Below are 20,856 nucleotides of genomic sequence, written 5' to 3'. Positions count from 1 at the left end.
CTTGGATGAGAGCAGTGAGAAAAACCATGATTAAAACCAGGCTGAAGGCTACAATTCTATCTTGAAACACCCTCCACCAGCTTAGTTGGCCCCTTTAAGTCCAGCCTCACTCATACCCGCAGGACATAGCAAGGATATAGCTAGGTTCTTTAAGACACAAGTGGCCCAAGTTCAGTTTCTAACAGTGTCCCTCTTTCCACCTTAAACTCCACCAATTGCTTCTTCTCCTGCATCCCATGAAAAGAGGCCACAAAGAGTAATAACACACTTATCCACTGCAGCTCAGGTAGAATACTGCTCCCCTGATCTGTGTCCTGTTACTGTCTCCTTAAATAATGCGTTCGGATACTTTACTGTTTGTGTGTGCACTTCTACTATCCTTTCAATAAGATGTCAAGAACCTAGAAATAGTTGATCAGATAGTGACCCCCAGTAGCAACATCTCCCTTGGGCGGCCCTGCTCCTCAACCTATACCCTTTGGCAAGATTTTCCACATTCCTAAGGTCTCCACTGTGTTTTCAGAGCCACTCTCTCAGTGGCCACCTGTAGGGATCCTGACCCTAGCAATATATTGCCTGGACTCCCAGGCCTTTCTCCAGATCTGAGTGGAAGCCTTTGTGATGCTGTCACTGATGCCTAATCACCCAGATGATGCCAATGTCTGTTCCCAGTGCAAGCAGAAGCTGTGCCCCAGAGGGGCAAATGAAAAGAGGCTCCTTCTCTGTGCCTCTGGTCTGGCTTCCCTGGTGCTGCTCAGGAGGCTTCACAGGCCAAAGAGGCAATATGTTTCTTTACAGACATGTGCTGAGCAGCAGTTTTCTCAAGATTGAAACTTTCCATTCAGCAGGGAAACTCACCAATACAGGAAAAAAAATTCAAAATAGCTTCAGGAAGTCCCTAAAACTGACCAGATTCACTAGCCCCTCTGTTTCCAAGAATAAATGGTAAAGACTGCTGAGAGTCACTCTCAGACTAGCCAAGTTGCAAAGATGACTTTCAGAGGAGCCAAAGCTCTCAGAAGACGACTCTGAGACCAGCCAAGCAGCCTGAAGGAAGCAGAAATCAATGGCGCTGACCTGAGAGGACACTCTCTAGTCTGTCAGGCTGCTTGGAGGGTGCATAGTTTGTCCCAGGTTTCCTGCTTTTATGAGCTGTCACTCACGCTGAGGTGGGCTTCTGGTGATGCAGCTATCTTTGAGTCATTTCTGATTTCCAAGCAACCTTTCACCCATATTCCTGTAAGTAACCTTAATAAGATCCATTGGTTCACCAAGTTGGACTTAGGTGATATACGTACTCTGTCTACTGTGGACTACGTCTCTGGGGTGAGTAGACATGTGTGTGCTGTGTCTTTTCATAAAAAACGTGTCACAAAACAACATATCTAACAAAAATGTCAGAGACGATAAACAAATTGTGCCTTCGTAGGGCCACCATGATCCATCTTTGAGTTTTGAACACTCACCTCTCACTCCTAACTCTGACAATACTTCTCACAAATCTACCTCACACTTTTGCTGTACATGCAGAATGTTGGAAACATAAGTTCTTTGTGACTTTTCATAATTGTCAGAGGCTATTGAATAACAATGAACTCACAAGGAAAGTGTGGCGGCTTCATTGGCACGATTTGCTGATATTTCCACTTTCCTTGACAGTCCAGGCTGACTTGATTACAGGTTCTTGAATTCCAATTAATATTATTTCTCAGCTCACACGTTACACACAAGTTACAAAGGGCGGAGAGGCCGCAGCAGAGTTCAAGGTATTTCAGAATCCCCAGTAACCAGGAAAGTTGACAGACAGTGACGCAGATAGAGTCTATGAGGAATAAGACAACCAACATCTGGAGAAAACTGCTGCTGCTGTGAGTCAGGCCACTGCGTGTCATCCCGGGTGTGCCTTCTCCTGTCTTGAGCGCTGGTCTCTCTTCACGCCCATGTTTGAAGTCCCCATTGTAATCTCTTTCACTAAGCTCCACTTCGTATTGGCTCATCCTAAAAAAAACTCTTCTCCACAACACAGCCAAGAATTGGTTTTCCTTATTAAAGTTTTCCCTCTTAAGAGTCTCTGAAAAAAAAAAAGCCTCAGGTGGCAGTGTAGAACTGATCCCCTCTGCTTTTGCTTGTGTTTGTTTCAATGGAAACTTGGTGAAGAGCAGCAAGGGAAACTAAGTCACAGTTTGACTGGTGGGCTGCCCTGAAATTTCCTTTAGCATTCTAATTAGTCCATCACTTTTCAATCCAATCTCCCATAATATGTTAAGGCTTAGAAAAAGTGGAGACAATTCTTTGCCAGAATGTGATTAGCATCCAGTCCAGGTCCCAGTGGAGTGTTCCATCCCACCTAAAGTATCATGGCTGCTCTTCATTTTCCGCATGTTTATTGGCATTTGGATTTTCTCAGCTCCCACCATAATCACCCTGACCACACATTAGGTTCAATTTCTAGCATTCTAAGCCTTTCCTAGCCTGCCTCTCTAAATACCAGCAAATTTCCCAAACTAATTCTAAAGCTTAAGAGCCACATAGTTATGGTCAAACTCTGATTAATTGTAGGTCTTTTTTTTTTCATGTGTGTATTAATCAGACATTTTGCTTCTGTGACAAACATCTGAGGTGAACAATTTAAGGAAAGAAGGATTTATTTTGCTTTATAGTTTTAGAGATGTCAGTCCAGAGTAGGTTGGTTCCATTGTTTTTGGTGTGAGTTGAGGCTGAAAAATAGAGCAGAGAGCACGTGACAGTGTAGGCATCTTGTCTCAGGGCATAGGTGAGTGATGGACAAAGAAAGAGAAGGTGAGAGATGAAGGAAGGGAGATGATAGATAGATAGATAGATAGATAGATAGATAGATAGAGAGATCCAGGCCAAGATACAGCCTGAAGGAGATGTCTCAGAAACTTATTTCCTCTAGATTTTCTCAAATTTTCAGCCACCATCAATGTCCCTACAATTCAGTACATGAGCTTTTGGGAAGTTTTTTTTATATTCAAACCATACAGAGATCTTGGTTAGCAAAGCAAGAAGAACGGCCAACGGGACATATTTGCAGGAGGATTAGCAAAGCTCTGAGGTGAGAGAGTTCACTCACCATATTCGCGGTGGTCTTCCTCGTGGACACAGCCAAACTTTCTGATACAGCAATGTTCACGAGAACTGAGAGCTTCTGTTGCCTAGAAATGTAGACTGACGGATCGCCTCGTCCCCTAGACGTTCAGTGCTTAGACCCTTTCTCTAGAACAATATGAGGCTCATCATGTGTCGCTGCGGTGATGCCATACTTGACAAAAGCAACACGAGGGAAGGAGGACTTGGTTTGGCTCACAGTGGAGTACACTATGGCAGGAAACACATTATGATAAGGGAAGCTCTAACTGCGGGGCAGGTGCCTGAGGCAGATGGCCACACTGTGATCTCAGTGAGGAAGCAGAGGGACATGGCTGCTCGCTCCTTTTCTCAGAATTGTGGGGTGGTGCCACCCACATCCATGATGAGTATTTCCTCCTTAGTTAAACCTCTCTGGAAACCTTCATGGACGCACCTATGTGTATCTTTCCTGGGTGCTTATAAAACGCAGTTAGTCAATGAAAAGCAACCATCATGGGACATCATGGGACAGCCTCATGGTTGGCACCAACATCCACCTCTCTCTGTTTCCTGCCAGCAGATATTGCATAACACCCACTTCAATTCTGCAATCCCATAGATTCTGTGCTACAATAGACGGTGTCTGTTCAAACCACAAGCCTGAATAATACTTTCCTTAAGCTGCCTTTGTCAGATCCGTTGTTACAGCAGGAAGAATAGAAAACAATGTATGAAGCATGAGTACCCTGCCCCGCAGTACGTAGATGGTGTGGAGTTCCTCTGAGTGTGTGGGTAGGGGCGTGGCATCTGTGGGAACTTGCAGACCCATATCTACCTCAGGCTACTGATCCTTAGATTCTGGCAACCACTGGTCTAACATGTTCTGTGGTACTGTGATTATTCAGTGGCACCAAGCAGGACGAAAGTGAGGCATGTGAAAAAATGTGGGAGAAAAATAAAATTAGTGCCATTTCATAATGATTACATAGGGTCCAGTAATTAAAGAAGCAGATCCTGATGGAAGAGTCCAAACGGGGTTGATAATAATGAGCATTTGCCATGACTGAAGGAGGGAATTAAAGAAGAAAATGTTTGGTCTCTAAGTATTTACAGTTATGTAAAGATGCCATGAAGTCATAGCTTCTATTTTCATGAGTATGTGCATATAAATATATGTATATATTTATTTAAGTTTTGATAATAGGCCTGAATGTACTTCACAAACTCAAAACATTGAGAAGAGATAACAGGGTGCCTTGGGCAGAGAGGGCCTACATTTTTATCTATTTTATAGTAACTTCAAAAAAAATCAGAAAGTATTCATTTCTTCTATGTGTACGTTAAATTAATTCAAATGCACAGGCATCCTGAAACAATTATAAGACAAGCCTCATTTGGAGCCAGTGACTTAATCTCTTGTGAAAAATCTGTTTAAACAAATTTCTGTGAAGTCTCCAATTCCTTCCCCATGTGATGTTTTTCATGCTGTTCAATACATACAGAGCAAAGCCTTGTGTTAGAAACAAACACATACAGATCTCTCTCTCTCTCTCTCTCTCACACACACACACACAGAGTGTTAGAAACAAACACATACAGATCTCTCTCTCTCTCTCTCACACACACACACACACACACACACACACACACAGAGTTAGAAACAAACACATACAGATCTCTCTCTCTCTCTCTCTCTCTCACACACACACACACACACACACACACACACACACACACACAGAGACTGCTCATACAGCAGACATACACACAGGGATAGACACACAGAAACAAATAGACTCACAGAATAGCCCGCAGGCAGGCAGAAGGTTCCTCCCTCTCATGACCTGGGGACTGGAGACCTAAGGAGCAGGAAGTAGAGAATTCAAATCTGGACTCGCTTGTGGACCAAGACTCCAGAGGGAAGTCTTTTCATTTCTTTCTTTAATGCAACACTGTTGCATTATTGATAACTCAGAGTTAATCTCTATTATGCTACAATCCAAGCACGCTAGGACATGGCCAAAGCAGGAAACAGGAGAAAGGATTTGTTTAGCCCAAGTATTATAATAGCCCATGAGCTAGGGTTATGATCTAGCATCACGATTCAAATTCCCAAGCCCCAGAAATGTTTTCCTTATACTGACAGTCCATTCCATGCTTTGTGCAAAGTTAGTGTCTCCTAGCTACCATGCTGTCTTTTGCAGAAAGACCAAAACACCAAAACCAAAACCAAAACCAAATCAAAGCAAAGACTTACTAGCTGTGTGCACCATGCCTTCTGCCTGAGGTTTCTGTGTGGCTGCCTGGTGGGATGTTGTCTCCGTGCTTGCCAATGCACATAAATAAAGGGCCGTATCAGCAGGAATCAGGTTTGTGATCAGCGGGTCTATGGAATTCGCTGTACTCTTTGAATAGAACCTTTCTAGGGCAAAATTAGCAACCCCCCTTTCAGCGTTTCCCCACCCTCTGTGGAGAATATATTCCAGTGCCTTGTCTGGATACTGTCGAAACCAGTGAAGGACGGCATAGTGTGCGGATGAGACACTGTAATTACAGCGCAAGCACACAGGACTCCCTTCTGCCTCAGATACCCATGTCTCCTGGGACGAGATCCAGTCCGTTCCTCCAAGCCCTGCAACAGAAAACCACAGCAGTCAAGGGTCTGCCTCCAAGAGAGCAGCTCAGGAACAGGACGGGATAGGTACCTGGGAAGGCCAGTGCTAGGAGTGAAGTGAAAAGAAGCATCCTATGCGTCATTTCTTCTAAAGTACTGCTTTGAGGTCTTATGGTACTCGGTGGATACTTCAGGCTTGTAGCATCCCTCAGTCTAAGTGCTGGGAGGTTGTATCTGGCTTGTTCTTATCATTGGCCTGAGATGGGAGGAGCTCAAGTTGACTAGAGAGTTGTCTGAAGGAACTGAAATAGCTCTCCACGACTTGAGAAACACCCACTGTTCATCTGGGGTGGTCTGAATCCACTGCATCTGTCTGGATAGATTTTTACCATGCTCATGAACACAGGCAAAAGGGTTAGCAGTCGGCAGTGGTGATTTCTATACTTTGGGGTTGTGTGTTCCTCTATTCTACTTTAATAGGTGACCAATATTAACTTTAGAAGGATGTTCCTTTGGGAACAGTTAATCCCTTAAGGAGTAAGGGATTCAGTCTGGTGCTTTTGAGAATGTGAAACAGGCAAGAGTGTAAAGGAAAAGTCTCCATTCTGGGTGCACCAACTCTTCAAGAAGTGCTACATGCCTGGCCCCTACTCTATCAACTCCCAGGACACATTCTACTTTTAGAGGCTGCTTATGCTAATAAGTGTTCAAATTAGTGTGCTATATCCTCAGAAATTATTCTATCTTTTTAATGAAGCAATGGATGTAGGAAACAATGTTAAAATGAAGAACGTGAGAATTGGGTAAATGAAGACTTTTTCTTGAATGTAATAATGATGCCTGGTGGTTTCTGGCCTTTATTACTTGCAGTAAAAGTTGCAAGCTTTTTTATTACTAATATATTTAGTCTAGGTGGAAGATATCACATCTGTAATAGAAGGGACAATGTGCATACTAGTTTTAGGACCAGTCCTGATCAGAGGGATTTCTATTTAGTTATTTATTTTATTAGGTTTTTGGTTTTTGTTTTTTTAAGACAAGGTTTCTCTGTGTAGCCTTGGCTGTCCTAGACTCATTTTGTAGACCAAGCTGGTCTCGAACTCGCAGTGATCCACCTGCCTCTGCCTCTCGAATGCTGGGATTAAAGGCGTGCGCCACCACGCCCAGCCGTGGGGTTTCGGTTTTTTACCATGGAGCCGAATGCATAGTAATGTGGTCCGCAAACACGGGCCCCAGAGCCTGAGCTGTGGCGTTTGCTACAAGGTACAAACGACAAGGAGCTCAGTGTCTCCACAGCATAGAAGGAGGCAGTGGAGACTCTGGCCTGGGAGCGGGTGCTGCGTGGGTATAGAATAGTCTTCCTGTCTTAGGTGCTACTTAACTTCTAGGCTTTTCCCACTTGAAATCAATACATGGGAGCTTTCTCTTTCTGCTCTTATCAGTATAGCCTTTGCAAAATAGTCAGATCATATCCATAGTTGAAAGTTGCATGGTCTCCACCTTGCCATGCCCACCCCTGCTCAGTAAGGTCAACACACTAGGAAGAGCAATGCTGGATCATCTCCGTTCTCCACAGGATGTGTAGAGCTTCCTCAAAGGCAGCATGGATGCCAGGTCCCTGCTTTTCTAATGACCAGTTCTCAGGTTCGCTTGGTTGTACCTGACTCATAGCTCCGCCGAGGATAAAAAAGCACTAATGAAAATCCACTCTGTCTTTGATGTTTAGGTTTGTTTTCCTGTGAAATGGGATTATTTGCCCTGTTCTTTTTCTTGGAACCCACACCTTTTTTGTTTACACACACACACACACACACACACACACACACACACACACACCAGCTATTTAGTTATTAAGTTAACAAAAAAACCTACAAAATATCATTTGGCTCCAATTTAAATTCAGATCCTTCCCACTAAATTGTCTGTGGGCATCATTGCAAATGGAACACTGCCATCTTGTGAGCTGGCACAGAATGTCTGGACATTTGTACTTGTGTTTGTATCTGTTCCTATTGTGAGTGTTGGTAGTTTTTCCCTCTGACAATCTCCCTCCACTAAAGGACAGACTATGCCACTCATTACTCTACCACTTTTCATAGACATTGACATTGAAAATTTAGAGGAAGGGTGGAGTTTCCAGGGTCATTTTTTATTCGAATGATTCATATGATAGAGAAATAGTTTCACACCGGAAACCTTGTCTGAAGTAACATATTTAGCTACTGGAAAATAAAACCACATTTGCATCAAAGGATAGTTTGTACAGTTGCCATCCCATGAAAAACGATGTGAGAGACTTGGACAGAGAGTGTAAAGTCCTATATTTTCCCCTGTGATCCAGAAGGCACGAATGGCTGTGTGTAGTTCTGTTCACATTGTATTTCAGACTGGATACCTCAGAGAAACCACCAGATCCCAGAACATGATAAGACCGGAGCTCAACTGAACCCTCGTAGCACTGTCCTTCCCGTGTGACGTCAGGAAGCCTTTGACACCTGTGACAGCTGTCACTCATTCAGCATGACTTAAGAAAGAAGACCCCCTAGAAACCTACAGAAAGAACACTATGATGGGCAGATCTGGGCTCAGGGGTTCTGCTCGATCTATGACACCAACTAAGGACAATATGTGCAGTCATCATCAAACCCCTACCCAGACCTAGCCAAGGGACAGGATATTCTCCACAGTTAAGTGGAGACTGGGGACTGACTTTCATATGAACTCTGGTGCCCCATATTTGGCCGTGTCCCCTTGATGAGGAGGCCTGTTGGCACTCGGAGGAAGGATAGCAGACTACCAAGAAGAAACTTGATACCTTAGCATCATATTCAAGAGGAGGAGGTCCCCATCAGTCACAGTCATAGGGAAGGGGAATGGGGTGAAAGCGGGAGGGAGGGAGGAATGGGAGGATGCACGGGATGGGATAGCAATTGAGATATAATATGAATGATTTTATTTTTCAATAAAAAATGCCAAAAAAAAAAAAAAAAGAAACAAGACTCCAATTTTCTTTGAAACATGTAGCTTTTGCTTTTATAACATGCTAGACTTGTAAGACTCAGAACACCACGACATTCTAAATGAACCAATGAAAATGACACAAAGCTTCCACTTTGCTAAGAGTAACCCCTGGGCTGCCTAGATGCAGAATGTGAGGTTTTATCTGTGCATCATCCTTAGATAAATTATCTGTACTCTGTGTTTGCAAGAGAAATGCTTCTTACATCTTATTTCCTGTTGACACTCATGTTTAAATTTGGCACTGTTTAATAAATTCAGTTTTATTCATCTCAGTTCCACTGAATTCTTTTTGTTTTAACTAAACACAATTCAAATCCTTTAAGACAAAAAGTTCAGTGGAAACTAACAGATTAAATGAAGTAAAAGAAAGAATTTTTAGGTATAGAAAACAAAGTAGAAGAAATGGATAGCTCTATCAAAGAAAATGTTCAATCTAAAAATTTGAGGCCCAAATAGTCAGGAAATCTTGGATACTATGAAAAGACCAAACCAGTGAATAATAAGTATAGAAGAGAATAAGACAGGTCAAAGGCACAGAAAATATTTTTAACAAAGTTATAGAAGAAAATCACCCAAATATAAAAATGTGATGCCAAACAAGAGGAATATAAGATACAAAGTAGACAGGACCAGAAAGGAAACTCCCCACGTTACATAATAATCAAAACATTAAATGTAAAGAACAAAAAATATTAAAAGCTGTAAGGAAAAAGGATTGACTCACATATAAACAAAGTCCTATTAAAACAACACAACTTTTCAGCAGAGACTCTGAAAGTAAAAAGGGCCTGTGTGGATGTGCCACAAATTATGAAAGAGCAGAGCTGCTAACCTAGACTCTTATACCCAGCAAAACTACCAATCACAATCAAAGGAGAAAAAGATATCATTATACAAATAAATATAAGATATTTCTGTCCACCAATTTAACTATACAGGAAGAAAACTTCAGTCTGAAGAGAAGGTTAACTACAGTCAAAAGTATTTAAGGAATATAATCCCAGAACAGTTAACAAAAACCCCTAGACAACACTGACAACAAAACTGAAAATAAAACACCATAGCAAAATAATAGAAGTCAGTAGACAGTTCTTAATAATAACTCTCAATATTAACAGTCTGCGTGTTCCAGTAAAAAAGACACATACTAAAGATTAGATGGGTGGGAACCAACAGAGCAGAGTGCGGGATGGCACAGTATAGGTGATCTGGTCATGATAGTGGGAAAAATGGGGCCAACATATCAGGAACACACCCTCACACACACCCACACCCACACACCCACACCCACACAGACACACACACAGACACAGACACATCACACACACACACACACACACACACACACACACACACACACACTCACACACACACAAACTATTAGTGAAAAATGAGTCCACGGATTTGGAGGAGAGTAGGGAGAGGTGTGGGAGGATTTGGAGGCAGGAAGGGAATGGAGAGGTGCTGTAATCTCAAAGATTAAAAAAAAAAGATAATCCTAAAGGAAAGTTGTTAGTACCATAAACAACCTGTAATCTTAGGATGCCATTCAGCATCTGACAAATGGTTCTGCTACTTATTTCAGGTGTGACTAGGAAACTCTGATAATGCTAAAGATAGAAACTACCCAAGAGACAGACGTTGAATTACGGCTGAGAAGCACTGTTTCAGTGGGTGAGGGCAGCGAGGAATGTGGAAGGCACAGGCTCCTCCTGTGTTGACACTCATTGAGTGTAGGAGGGGCGCATATGATGCTTTTTATTTTATGTAAGCTTTTAAATTTCTCATAAAGAGTATACTAGTAGTTGTTGCATTTTCTTGATTTTTGTATATATTTGGAAACATTTTGAATGAAATGGCCACTTAAATGTACATTTGGGGGTTGGGGCACTTAGTCATGCTTGGGTTTGCAAGCATGAAAACCCGAGTTTATTCATGCGACCCATGTAAAAATGACTGGTACGGTTGTGTACACTTGTGATCCCGGCACGGAGGAGGCGAATCCAGTAGGTTGGCCAGGCTTCCTGGCCTGCCAGTCTAGCCTAACTGGTCAGCTCCAGGCCAGTGGGAGACTGTCGCAGAGCAGGTGGGTGATGTCACCAAGAATGACACCTGAAGTTGTTCTTTGTTCTTCATATACACGTGCAATGGACATGTGCTCACACATATGTGCACACACATGGACATGCACACATGCACAAAAGCAATTACATATTCATAAACCTTGCCCTGGAAACGATGTGTATGTGCTAACATTGTTTGGCTATCGATTTCTGTATTGATAGCCATAGTCCATTTTTTCTCTGAGGCAGTGTTAAATTTTTAACCTAAGAAATCAAGTATTTAAATAATAATAATAACAACAACAATAATAATGATAATAATAACAATAATAATTAATGATGATGATAATGATAATGATGATAATAATAATAGTATATATGAAGTCCATGTATGACTGAGGGTACATGTCATGGCATGAAGTCAGAGGAGACGATTAGGGACTTGGCTCTCCTGTGCCTTTATGCTGGCCCTGGGATCTCACTCAGGTTGCCACTTAGTACAGCAATCACCTTTACTTAGTGGTTCACTGTCCTTGAAACCAGCTGTTTCAGTACTACACTTTTAATTTGTTTGTATAAATTATGTCTACTGTTTGCTTTTATATCCCCTGACCCTTTATTGTGCTCCTCTTGCCATTCTAACTATTGTGTTTTGGTAATATCTGCCTTTTCTTTTTGCCAATTTGGATAGAGATTTGCCAATATTACTAGTAATTTGAAGCAAAATATGTTTCCATAACTTTTATTCCATTTAATTTTTACATTTCTGTTTTCTTTGGGATTTGTTGCCATTTGTTTGCTTCGAGTTGTCTTCCCAGTTGACTGTTACTTTAATTTTATTCTTCCATAAGATTTATCTTTATTTTATGCATATGAGTATTTTTCTTGCATTTCTGCATTTATGTCTCCACACTATGCTATGTGCATGAGGCGTCTGAGAATGTCAGAGATTGGATTTAGATCACCTGCAATTGGATTTATGCATGGTTGTTAGGTGCCATGTTGGTGCTGTGAACTGAATTCAGTTTCTCTGAACAAGTGCTTCTAACCACTGAGCCATCTCAATAGCCCCATGGAATGTGTTCTCTGTAACTGCACATCTATAACCGAAAATGTGTCTTTAGAGATCATCTCAGTTGTACCATGGAAGTTTTGCTAGGTGGTGTTTTCACTGTCATGAATTAAAAATAATTGGATCCAAGTATTACATTTTTAAAAGTACAAATTATATTATTTAATAATATAATTTTTACCATCTGACTTTTTGATAGGTTTGCTAAATTTTTTGCTGTTTTTCTCTGTTTCTATTCATTCTTGTCTAATGGTTACTTAAAAATATCATTTCTTTGGTTTTGTTTCCCTTTTAGATAAAAGCGCAGGATCAACTTTTCTAAATAGCTCACAAATAATGAAAAAAAAATTGTTTTCCCTAATTTTTGGTTGTAGGGTTTGACATATTTCTAACATGGAGACCACTGTGGGGATTTAGAATTACTACATCTTGTTACTCTGTTTACCCACTCACCCATGGACGGATGTGTGGATGGGTGCGTGGATGGATGCGTGGACGGATGCGTGGATGGATGTGTGGATGGATGCGTGGACGGATGCGTGGACGGATGCGTGGATGGATGCATGGATGGATGCGTGGATGGATGCGTGGATGGATGCGTGGACGGATGCGTGGATGGATGCGTGGATGGATGTGTGGGGTGAGTGGACGGATGCGTGGATGGTTTCTACATCTTTACCTCTAGGAATTGTACTGCAGTAAACATTCTTTAGCAAGATTTCTCATGGACATGCTTTCAACTCTCTTCATAAATATTTGGGAATGTCAGTGATGGGATGTCTCTGATTAGCCATTTGAAGACGTGTCAAATTGTTTTCCAAATTGGCTATGCCATTTTATAGCAGTTCCAATGCTGGATGAAGATTTTGGGTCTCCATCTTTTTCTCCTCCTTGGTCCCCTTTTCTTTAAAGTTAGTCATTCTAGTGGGTGTGATACAATGTACCTTGACTTTGATTTACATTTCCTTAGTGGATAATGGTGTTGAGCATCTTTTCAGGCACTTTCTAGTCATCTGCATATGTTCTTTAGAGAAGTGACTTGGCTATTTAAAAATAGCTTGTTAGTTTATTATTGAATTGTAAGATTTCAAAATATGAATTCTAAACACTAGAGCCTCATCAGACACATCACTTGTATTCTTGTGGATTCTCTTTACTTTCCTTTGTGGAATTTTATGGACTTTGACCCCTCAAAGTTATTATGTTTGGTGAAGTCTTCTTTGACTAAATTCTCTTTGGTTGCTTTTATTTTGGTGACACAGCTAAGAAGTCATCAACATTGTAACTACCTTTTTCTAGGCTTTTATAGTTTTACCTTTTAAAGTAAAATTTTGAGCCACATGAGTTAAGTTTTGTGTTCACTTGATGAGTGATCTAATGCTATGCTTCAAAGGCTATTCTTTTCTCATTCATGGTCTTGAAGTTTGTTTAGGAACAAATACATGACTTTGTTAATGAACTACCATTTCTACCCTAATTATATCTATTTTGTTTAAAGAGAGATATGTTAATATCTTGTGCTATAATTATATACTGTCCATATATTTTGACAAAAATAAATAATAAATCTATCATATGCCTTCAGAAGGAACCAGCAGGGTAAGTTCACAGCCGTTGAGGGCAGAACCTTGGAACAGCTGGTACACACGTCACACGTCACAGTGAAAGAGTCAGAGCTAGAGGCAGTGCCACGACTGAAGTCACAGCTGCAGATTTGGTACTGGCTGCGGGTGCCTGGGGAACACTGTGCTGCCCTGCACAGAAGTAGGTGCTTGTATCAGCCAGTTCCGAGGCTGAGATAGTCAGGACACTGTTCTTTCTTGTTCCATCAAACTCAGCCGTCAACTTCCCATTTCTGGCCAACTCACCAGTCTTATATAAGGCTACCAAGAGGATCAGACCTTCTTTAGGGTCCTGCTTGTACCACAGAAAGTTATTAAGTGTGCTTGAGGAGTTGCAGCTCATGGAGGCATCCTTTCCTTCTGGAATGGATAGATACTGAGTGCTCTGGCTCAGAAGTTGGCCACTCACCACTGGATGGAAAGACACAGAAAGCAGTAGAGTTGACTTTAGATCACCTTTCTCAGACCCATGGAGGACACAGTATCCCACAAGTCCTCAGCTCTCCTCTGTGCCCTTTCTTCCCTCCCTCCTCCTCTCGCTTTCCTCTCGTCTCATTTCTAGACTTGGATAAAGCGTCACCGCATTCCCTCCGAGGGCTTATTCCAGTTCAGATCTCCCTGTGGAGGAAGAAGACACCCCTAAGACTTACATGTTAGCTGCATCCAGAGAGCTGGTAATAGACTTTCAAGGAGCATCTCCTCAACAATAATTCTTTCCTGAATGGGTTCTTTGTTTCAAGAAATGCATCTAGGCATAGAGTAACGTCATTTAGTTACCACAGTTCTATTAGAAACAACATGTTCTACGTATAAGCTAACCTGATTGCTCATTGGACATTTCCTCCGAGGTTAGAACTAACCCAGAAAGCTAGTTAGGAATGAAGACACTGCCCCCTTATGGCTAGATACCAGATTTGGGCTTTGCTTTTGGTTTCTTGTATTACATGTATTTTCTCCCAATTCACTTACCAAGTATCCAGGGCATGTGGGAGAACTATATAAACATGCAGAAGAGCAGAAACTGCCCAGGAACAACTTAAATTATCTCTGAGAAGTCACTGTAAGAGACAGGCTTATAGCTGATTCCAATGCATTTAGAAAAGTATTTTTCTCTATATTCCTATCTATGAATTAATAGAACCAAGAATGAAGTTTTGAAAACATGTGGTTTGAGGTTATACAGATCAGACAAAAGATGTGAGTGCTTGCTCATGCATGTGTGCATGAGAGAGAGAGAGAGAGAGAGAGAGAGAGAGAGAGAGAGAGAGAGAGAGAGAGAGAGAGAGAGAGATGCTTTGGGCTAGGCTAGGGCTGGCTTCATTTGCCAGAGTCAGATTCTGCAGGCACATAGAGCAGAATGCCAACAGAAACCTGGACCCTCTGAACACCTTGATAATCAGGGCAGTTGCTACCTCAGAAGACAGAGGCTAAGAGCTGGCCAGTGGTCTTCAGGCAGAAAGCATGAAGGCTGAACTGTGTTGTAGTGGGCAGTGGAGCTGGAATTTCCAGTCCTTCATTGTGACTGGGAAAGCCAGGTGCCCAGTTTCATAGAGACAGAACAAAACAAATAAAATACACCACACTTTATTGAAGAATGCTTATGTTCTAAAGGTAAAGAGGCATTCATCTGGAACTAGGTTTAGTTGAGAGTGAAGTGGGCAAGCATTTGAAAACAGGAATGGAAATCAGATTTCCAAGATTTATAGCTCATTAAGTCTGTATGGCTGTCCCAGAACACCAGACATTTAAGAGTCTTATAACGTGAAAAGCAGAAACCAAAACAGAAGAAAAGACTCCAGCAGGGATGGCGAAGGCAGACAGGCAGACAGGAGGCTGCCGCTGACTTTTAATACAGCCGTGTGATCATTCTGGCTTTTCCACAGAAGAAAATGAAACTGTGAATAACTATCAAATCCTCATTCCTATAGAACGGAAACTCACAGGGACTTTCTATTAAAGAATGTTATTGATGTGGCATCTTGGTCCCCTCTCCTTTTTCAACTCATTTCTTCTTCCTTTCCCTTCTGTTTTGAGAATCAAACCCAAGACCTCACATGCTGTAAGTCAGTACTTTACCACAGAGATATGCATTCCTTTTTCTTTGAGAAGGGTCTGTTCAATTCATTAACCCACTTATTGATTGAATTATTTTAGTTTTCTGAGTTCTTTATCTATTTTATATGTCAAGTCCCTGTCAGATGAATAGGCGGAAAGGATTTTATCCACTCTGTATTCTATCTCTGAACTTATTTTGTTATTTAATTAAAATATAACTACACCCTTTCTCTCCTCCCTCTTCTCCTTCTGACCCTTCCCATGTCTGGCCCCTCCCTCACATCCATGACCTTTTCCTTTTCACCATTCTTGCTGTGTATACATATAAGTGGATCAATGTATAAATACAACTTGCTGAGTCCGTTTAGTGCTGTGTGCACGCATATGTTTCTAGGGCGGACCACTTGGTATTGGATAATCAATAAAGGGCTCTTACTGACTAATTCTTCGTCGGTCAGCAGTTGTTAATTGCCTGTATCTCTTCATTTAGGGGCGGGGTCCTTTGGCACCCACTTATCTACATTGGGTCAGCTGGTACTGGTCTTGTATAGGGAGCCATGTTGTTTAGATTGCATAGGCGTGGCTTCGTTGTTATAGCCAGGTGACTGCTCTTGTGACGCACTTCCTCGTCCTCTTGCTCTTACGCTATTTCTACCCTCATATCAACAATGTCCCCTGAGCCTTGAATGCAGGAATTGTGTTGTAGAGGCATCAATTGGCACAGGGCACCCCTCGGCCAGTCATCCTCTGTATTTTGGCTAGTTGTGTGACTCTGCAACGGTCTGACAGAAAAAGGGGTTTCTTGGATGACAGATGAGATCTACAGTTACCGGAAAACCTCATGCCCCCCCCCCCTTTTCCCTGTACAAAAGCTTTTAAAATGTATGCAGTTCCACACATCAATTCTTGTTACTTTCTGAGCAGCCCGAGTCCTTTGCAGAAATTCGTTCTCTGTGCCTTGAAATAGTTTATCTGTTTTCCCTGAGTAGTTTCAACATTTCAGCCCTCACAGTAAAGGGTTTAAAAAAATCCATTTTGAATTGATTTTGGTACTGAGTGGGGCGTATCTCACTCCAGTCTCCATGTGGATAGCCAATTAGCCAGTTTTCCTGTTTTCTCTCCAACATATATTTTTGGTATTTTGATAAAACGTCAGAAGGCTGTAGCTACACCTTTCTTTGCTCTGTCACATCGATCCATGACTCTGCCTTGTGCCAGTGCCATGTGCTGACTGTGGCTCTAGTACCATTTGAAGTCAGACATGGTGGCACCGCCGACTTTGCTCTTCATTCTCGAGATTGCTTTCTGCTGCTTGGTGTCTTCTGTGCTTTCGTATGGATTTTAGGGTTCTTTTCTCCTACTTACATGAAGGCCATTATTGGAATTTTGTGGAAGATTGTGTTGACTGTGGATCACTGCCCATTTCATGACGTCAGTGCTGCAAAGGCTGGTTATACAGTGCACTTATCTTTTCATGGAACGTGAACCTGAGGGCCGTGGAACGGTGCCAGTTGTGCATAGATCCTTTTTGTATTTTTCTTTTAATTTCATTTATTCTTCAGATTTCATATATGATTGTATATGTCTCCAGCTCTCGCCTCCAGTTACCCATTTCCCCCTATTATGTGCCCCTCTCAACTTACTCTACTTTGATACTTATTTGAATATATTTTTCACATCGCTCTTCAATTTGTTTTCTTTTGTCTCCCTTCATATTGAGTTTCATTCTCTTATTTTTTATACCTTTTTACACCTATCAACTTCTCCCTGTGATACTTTCAGTCTATCTTTGGAATGGTTTTTAGCGTGGATATGGCTGATGAATTCTCTAGATTTTCTTTTTTTTCTGTTTCTATTTTAAAATATATTTTATTAATTTATTCATATTACATCTCAATTGTTATCTCATCCCTTGTATTCTCCCATTTCTCCCTCCCTCCCATTTTTCCCTTTACAGCTTTTCTTTTTAGACATCATTTTTTAAACTTTTAGTATTTCTTATTGATAATAGACACATTCATTGTACATATTTATGTAGCACAATGTAAGTTTATTTTTCTTCTGATCATCCACTGTTTCCATTTGCCCAGATCCAAATTCTCACAAAGGGCTACTCCCAAGGATGTCAAAGTTGGTTACTGTGCATGACACACTGAGAAAAACTGTTCTGCGTTCATGTCCCTTATGGATATTTATGCTGCTCTGAGTTGAAGCAATGCCTGTGTCTCAGCTTTGTTCAGGATCACAGAATGCTTTTCTCTAACAGAAAGATGTTTAAGGTAAGGCTGAGACGAGGCTTAGCACATATGACACGCCACATGGCCTGCTATCACAAGCTGACACTGTCACGGACTTAACAATGCCTTCCTCTGGATGACAAGGGCTTACTAGTCTTTTGGGACATTGCAGTTTAGTCTGTAAATACACATGACTTCTCTCTGTGTTTGCAGTCTTTAGTGTTTCTAGCATTCCACTATAGACAGTAGTTCCCAATTAGAAAAATGAAGCTTTAGGGTAAATTGCAAATACGTACGCCCTAGATGTGTATTTGCCCATGTGTATAACATTCCTGTGTGAAGTTTCACTTACATACTTTTAATAAAAATAAGGTCCCTTCTCCTTCGTCCTTTTCTTTCTGCTTTTCCTTTCATTACATTTCCCAAAAATTTCTTTGAAGGACTTCTTTTTATTTTCTTCTGGTTATTTTTATGAGCATTTATAAAAAAAATCAAAGCATGATCTGGGACATAACACTGTACTCAGAGAGAGTCTAGTTTGCAGGCATGTGTGTCTGTGTGTGATGTGTATGTGTACATGTGTGCATCTCTATGCATGATGCATGAGTGTAAGATGTGTGTGTGTGCGTCGTGTGTATATGTGTATGCTGTGCATCTGTGTGTGATGAGCGTGTGCTGGAATGTGGATGCATATGTGTTTATGTGTGTTCAGGTTTGTGAGTGTGAGGGAAGGCAGGCGGTCAAGCATCAGGCTCCACTCTTCAGGAGTGGTTCCCCTGGTGTTGGAGACAGGGTTTCTCACTAGGGGTGGGGGGTCGGGGGGAGCCCAGGGATATCTCAGTAGGCTAAGCTGGCTCATCAGGAAGCCACAGTTAACCTGCTGTGTCTGCCTTCTTGACTTTTTACCAGGGTGTTCATCCTCAAGTCCTCACGCGTGTGGGGACAACATTTTAACTGAATGAGCCATTTTCTCAGTGGAACAACACCATTTTGCTTTTAGGCAGAAAATATTCCTGCTCTAGCTCCCATCAAAACACAGCAGCCACTGCTCTGTGCTGCCCTGGGGCCTTGAGGTAAGGAAGAAAGTCAGCAAGCTGAGGCACAGCTGGTGATTCCAGACGTGTGCAAACTGTATGCCTTGGAGCTGCTCAAGGTCTCTAAGGATAAGCGGGTGTTCCAGTTTGTTACATTCAAGGGATGTGCGTCCACACCAAGGTGAAACAGAGGAGCTGAGCAAGGAAGTGGTACCTCAAGAAAGGTGACTGCCAAGGACTGGTCTTGTCTCTTGTCCCCTCTCTATATAAACTTTTGTACTGCAAAAAAATATTATCATAACTATTATGTATAAGTAACATGTCAGTTGCTTAGAATATGTGTGGAGGAAGCAGGTGAAAGTAAGCTGGTGATCATTTTACATGGAAGCAAAGTTGGACAGATTGCTTCCAGATCAATGTGTTCAGGGACAAACAGAGAGTGCAATGTGAATCAAAGCACAGTGAGAGCTGGAGGCCAGCCTAAGACTGAGTTAGCTGTCCACTCATTTGTCTTTCCATCAATTTGTTCATTTCTGTATTTATGATAAAACATTGAAAGATTATGCCGCCTATAGTGACTCTTGTGCCTAACAGTATTGCTTTGCCAAGAGTCAGAACAGGCCCCCAAAGGCATAGGGATGAGTCAGAGTTTCTTTCTGTTAGTAAGGTAGGTAAAGAGCAAGAAGAAAACATGTTCTCAAAAATGATGAGGTGCAAGATTCGTGCATTATTGCTTACATTATCGAAATCTGTACTATTTGTGTCTTTTAAAATTTGCATAGTTTAAGGATTATTGAAATCTGTACTATTTGTGTCTTTTAAAATTTGCATAGTTTAAGGTTATACCCATTAAGAAGTAACATTACTGGTAAAAAATCATTTTAAATGTTAAAGGCATAGCTTCCCATTGCATCGTCCCCACTCCTCTCCTGTGTGATGAGACAACTGCACCCTCAAGGCTCTTGTTTTGGCAAGTGACCTACTTCTATGTCCGGAGCCCTGTGTCAGAGCAGCTGTAGCCCAGCTGTGGGTTTGGAGACAGCCTGTGGCAGTGTGTACACCACTGTGCTTTTCCTCCACAGAGGTAAGTGCCTGAGTGACTGGGCTGGGAGGCTTGGATATGCAGGAAACTTTGTCGCATTTTCTTATCCAGCTTGGCAGTAATTTTGTCATTACTTTTCTCATCTCCTCCTTTCTGTAACATCACCAAGAGGATGAGATCTCCATCGTTCCCCTGCCTGTACCAGTATAAGGCATATAAAGATGCCGATGAATTGCAGCTCATGGCGATTTCATCTCCTTCTTGGATGATCAGAGACAGAGGACTCTGTTGCAACTTTTGGGCATTGACCCCTGTTCAAAAAAGACAATGAAAAGAAAACACAAGAGGCAGTAAAAAAGATCTTAGTGGCTGAAGCAGAGATGGAGAAACCGCCACCCCACATTTCCCAAACAACAGCATCGTTACACTGACATGCAATATGGTCTTTTTGAAAAGCCTTCATGCCAGGATGGAAGAGGCCTTCAGGAGGCCACCATCGTCTCACCACGTTCTCGAATGGAATATGTACTCACAGGCAGCCTGAAGCTTCAGAAGCCAAACAAGTACTTGGAGGAGCATTCCCACCACTCGGCTCTGGTGAGTGCAGTAGCCTCAGATTTCTCAGAATGGCTTCAGAGCTCAGGAAGGAGACAGACTGCCTCCCTCAGAGATCCTACCGACTTTTCATTGCTCAGCATTGCACAATACTTTTAAAATACTGCCACCTTTTGACTAGCCTGGAAAATGGTAAGCCATGAGGACTTTTGTATATTTAACTCCTGTGATACAAACCCTACATTTCAGCAGCCCAATAAAAATATAATTAGAATGGATAGAGCAGGTGATGTGAAGAAAATGGGGTGGTACTCTGGGATAAAATTTTAAGTGGTGCTGGGGACAAAAAGAGAGGGAAGGACTGGGAGTAGGAAGCCGGTTAGCTGAAACTTGGCATGTGTGAATAAAGCCTTTGGAAATTTACTGTTTTTTGAGCTAGTGAGTATGGATG

At 41.8% G+C, this 20,856-nt stretch overlaps 1 gene segment (V, D, J or C); it reads right to left on the bottom strand.

The window, feature by feature from the left end:
• Window positions 1-19,793: 19,793 nt before the first annotated feature.
• LOC127186416 (T cell receptor alpha variable 34-like) lies at window positions 19,794-20,444 on the bottom strand (the record flags this gene model as incomplete). The annotated part of the segment is given in 2 exon segments: window positions 19,794-20,161; window positions 20,384-20,444. Coding segments are annotated over 2 exon segments (429 nt in total), but the record flags the coding sequence as incomplete, so codon positions are not given.
• Between the last annotated feature and the right edge of the window lie 412 nt (window positions 20,445-20,856).

This window comes from Acomys russatus, unplaced genomic scaffold, assembly GCF_903995435.1.
Source record: "Acomys russatus unplaced genomic scaffold, mAcoRus1.1, whole genome shotgun sequence".
Taxonomy (NCBI): domain Eukaryota; kingdom Metazoa; phylum Chordata; class Mammalia; order Rodentia; family Muridae; genus Acomys; species Acomys russatus.
This window is presented reverse-complemented; position numbering and strand designations above follow the sequence as displayed.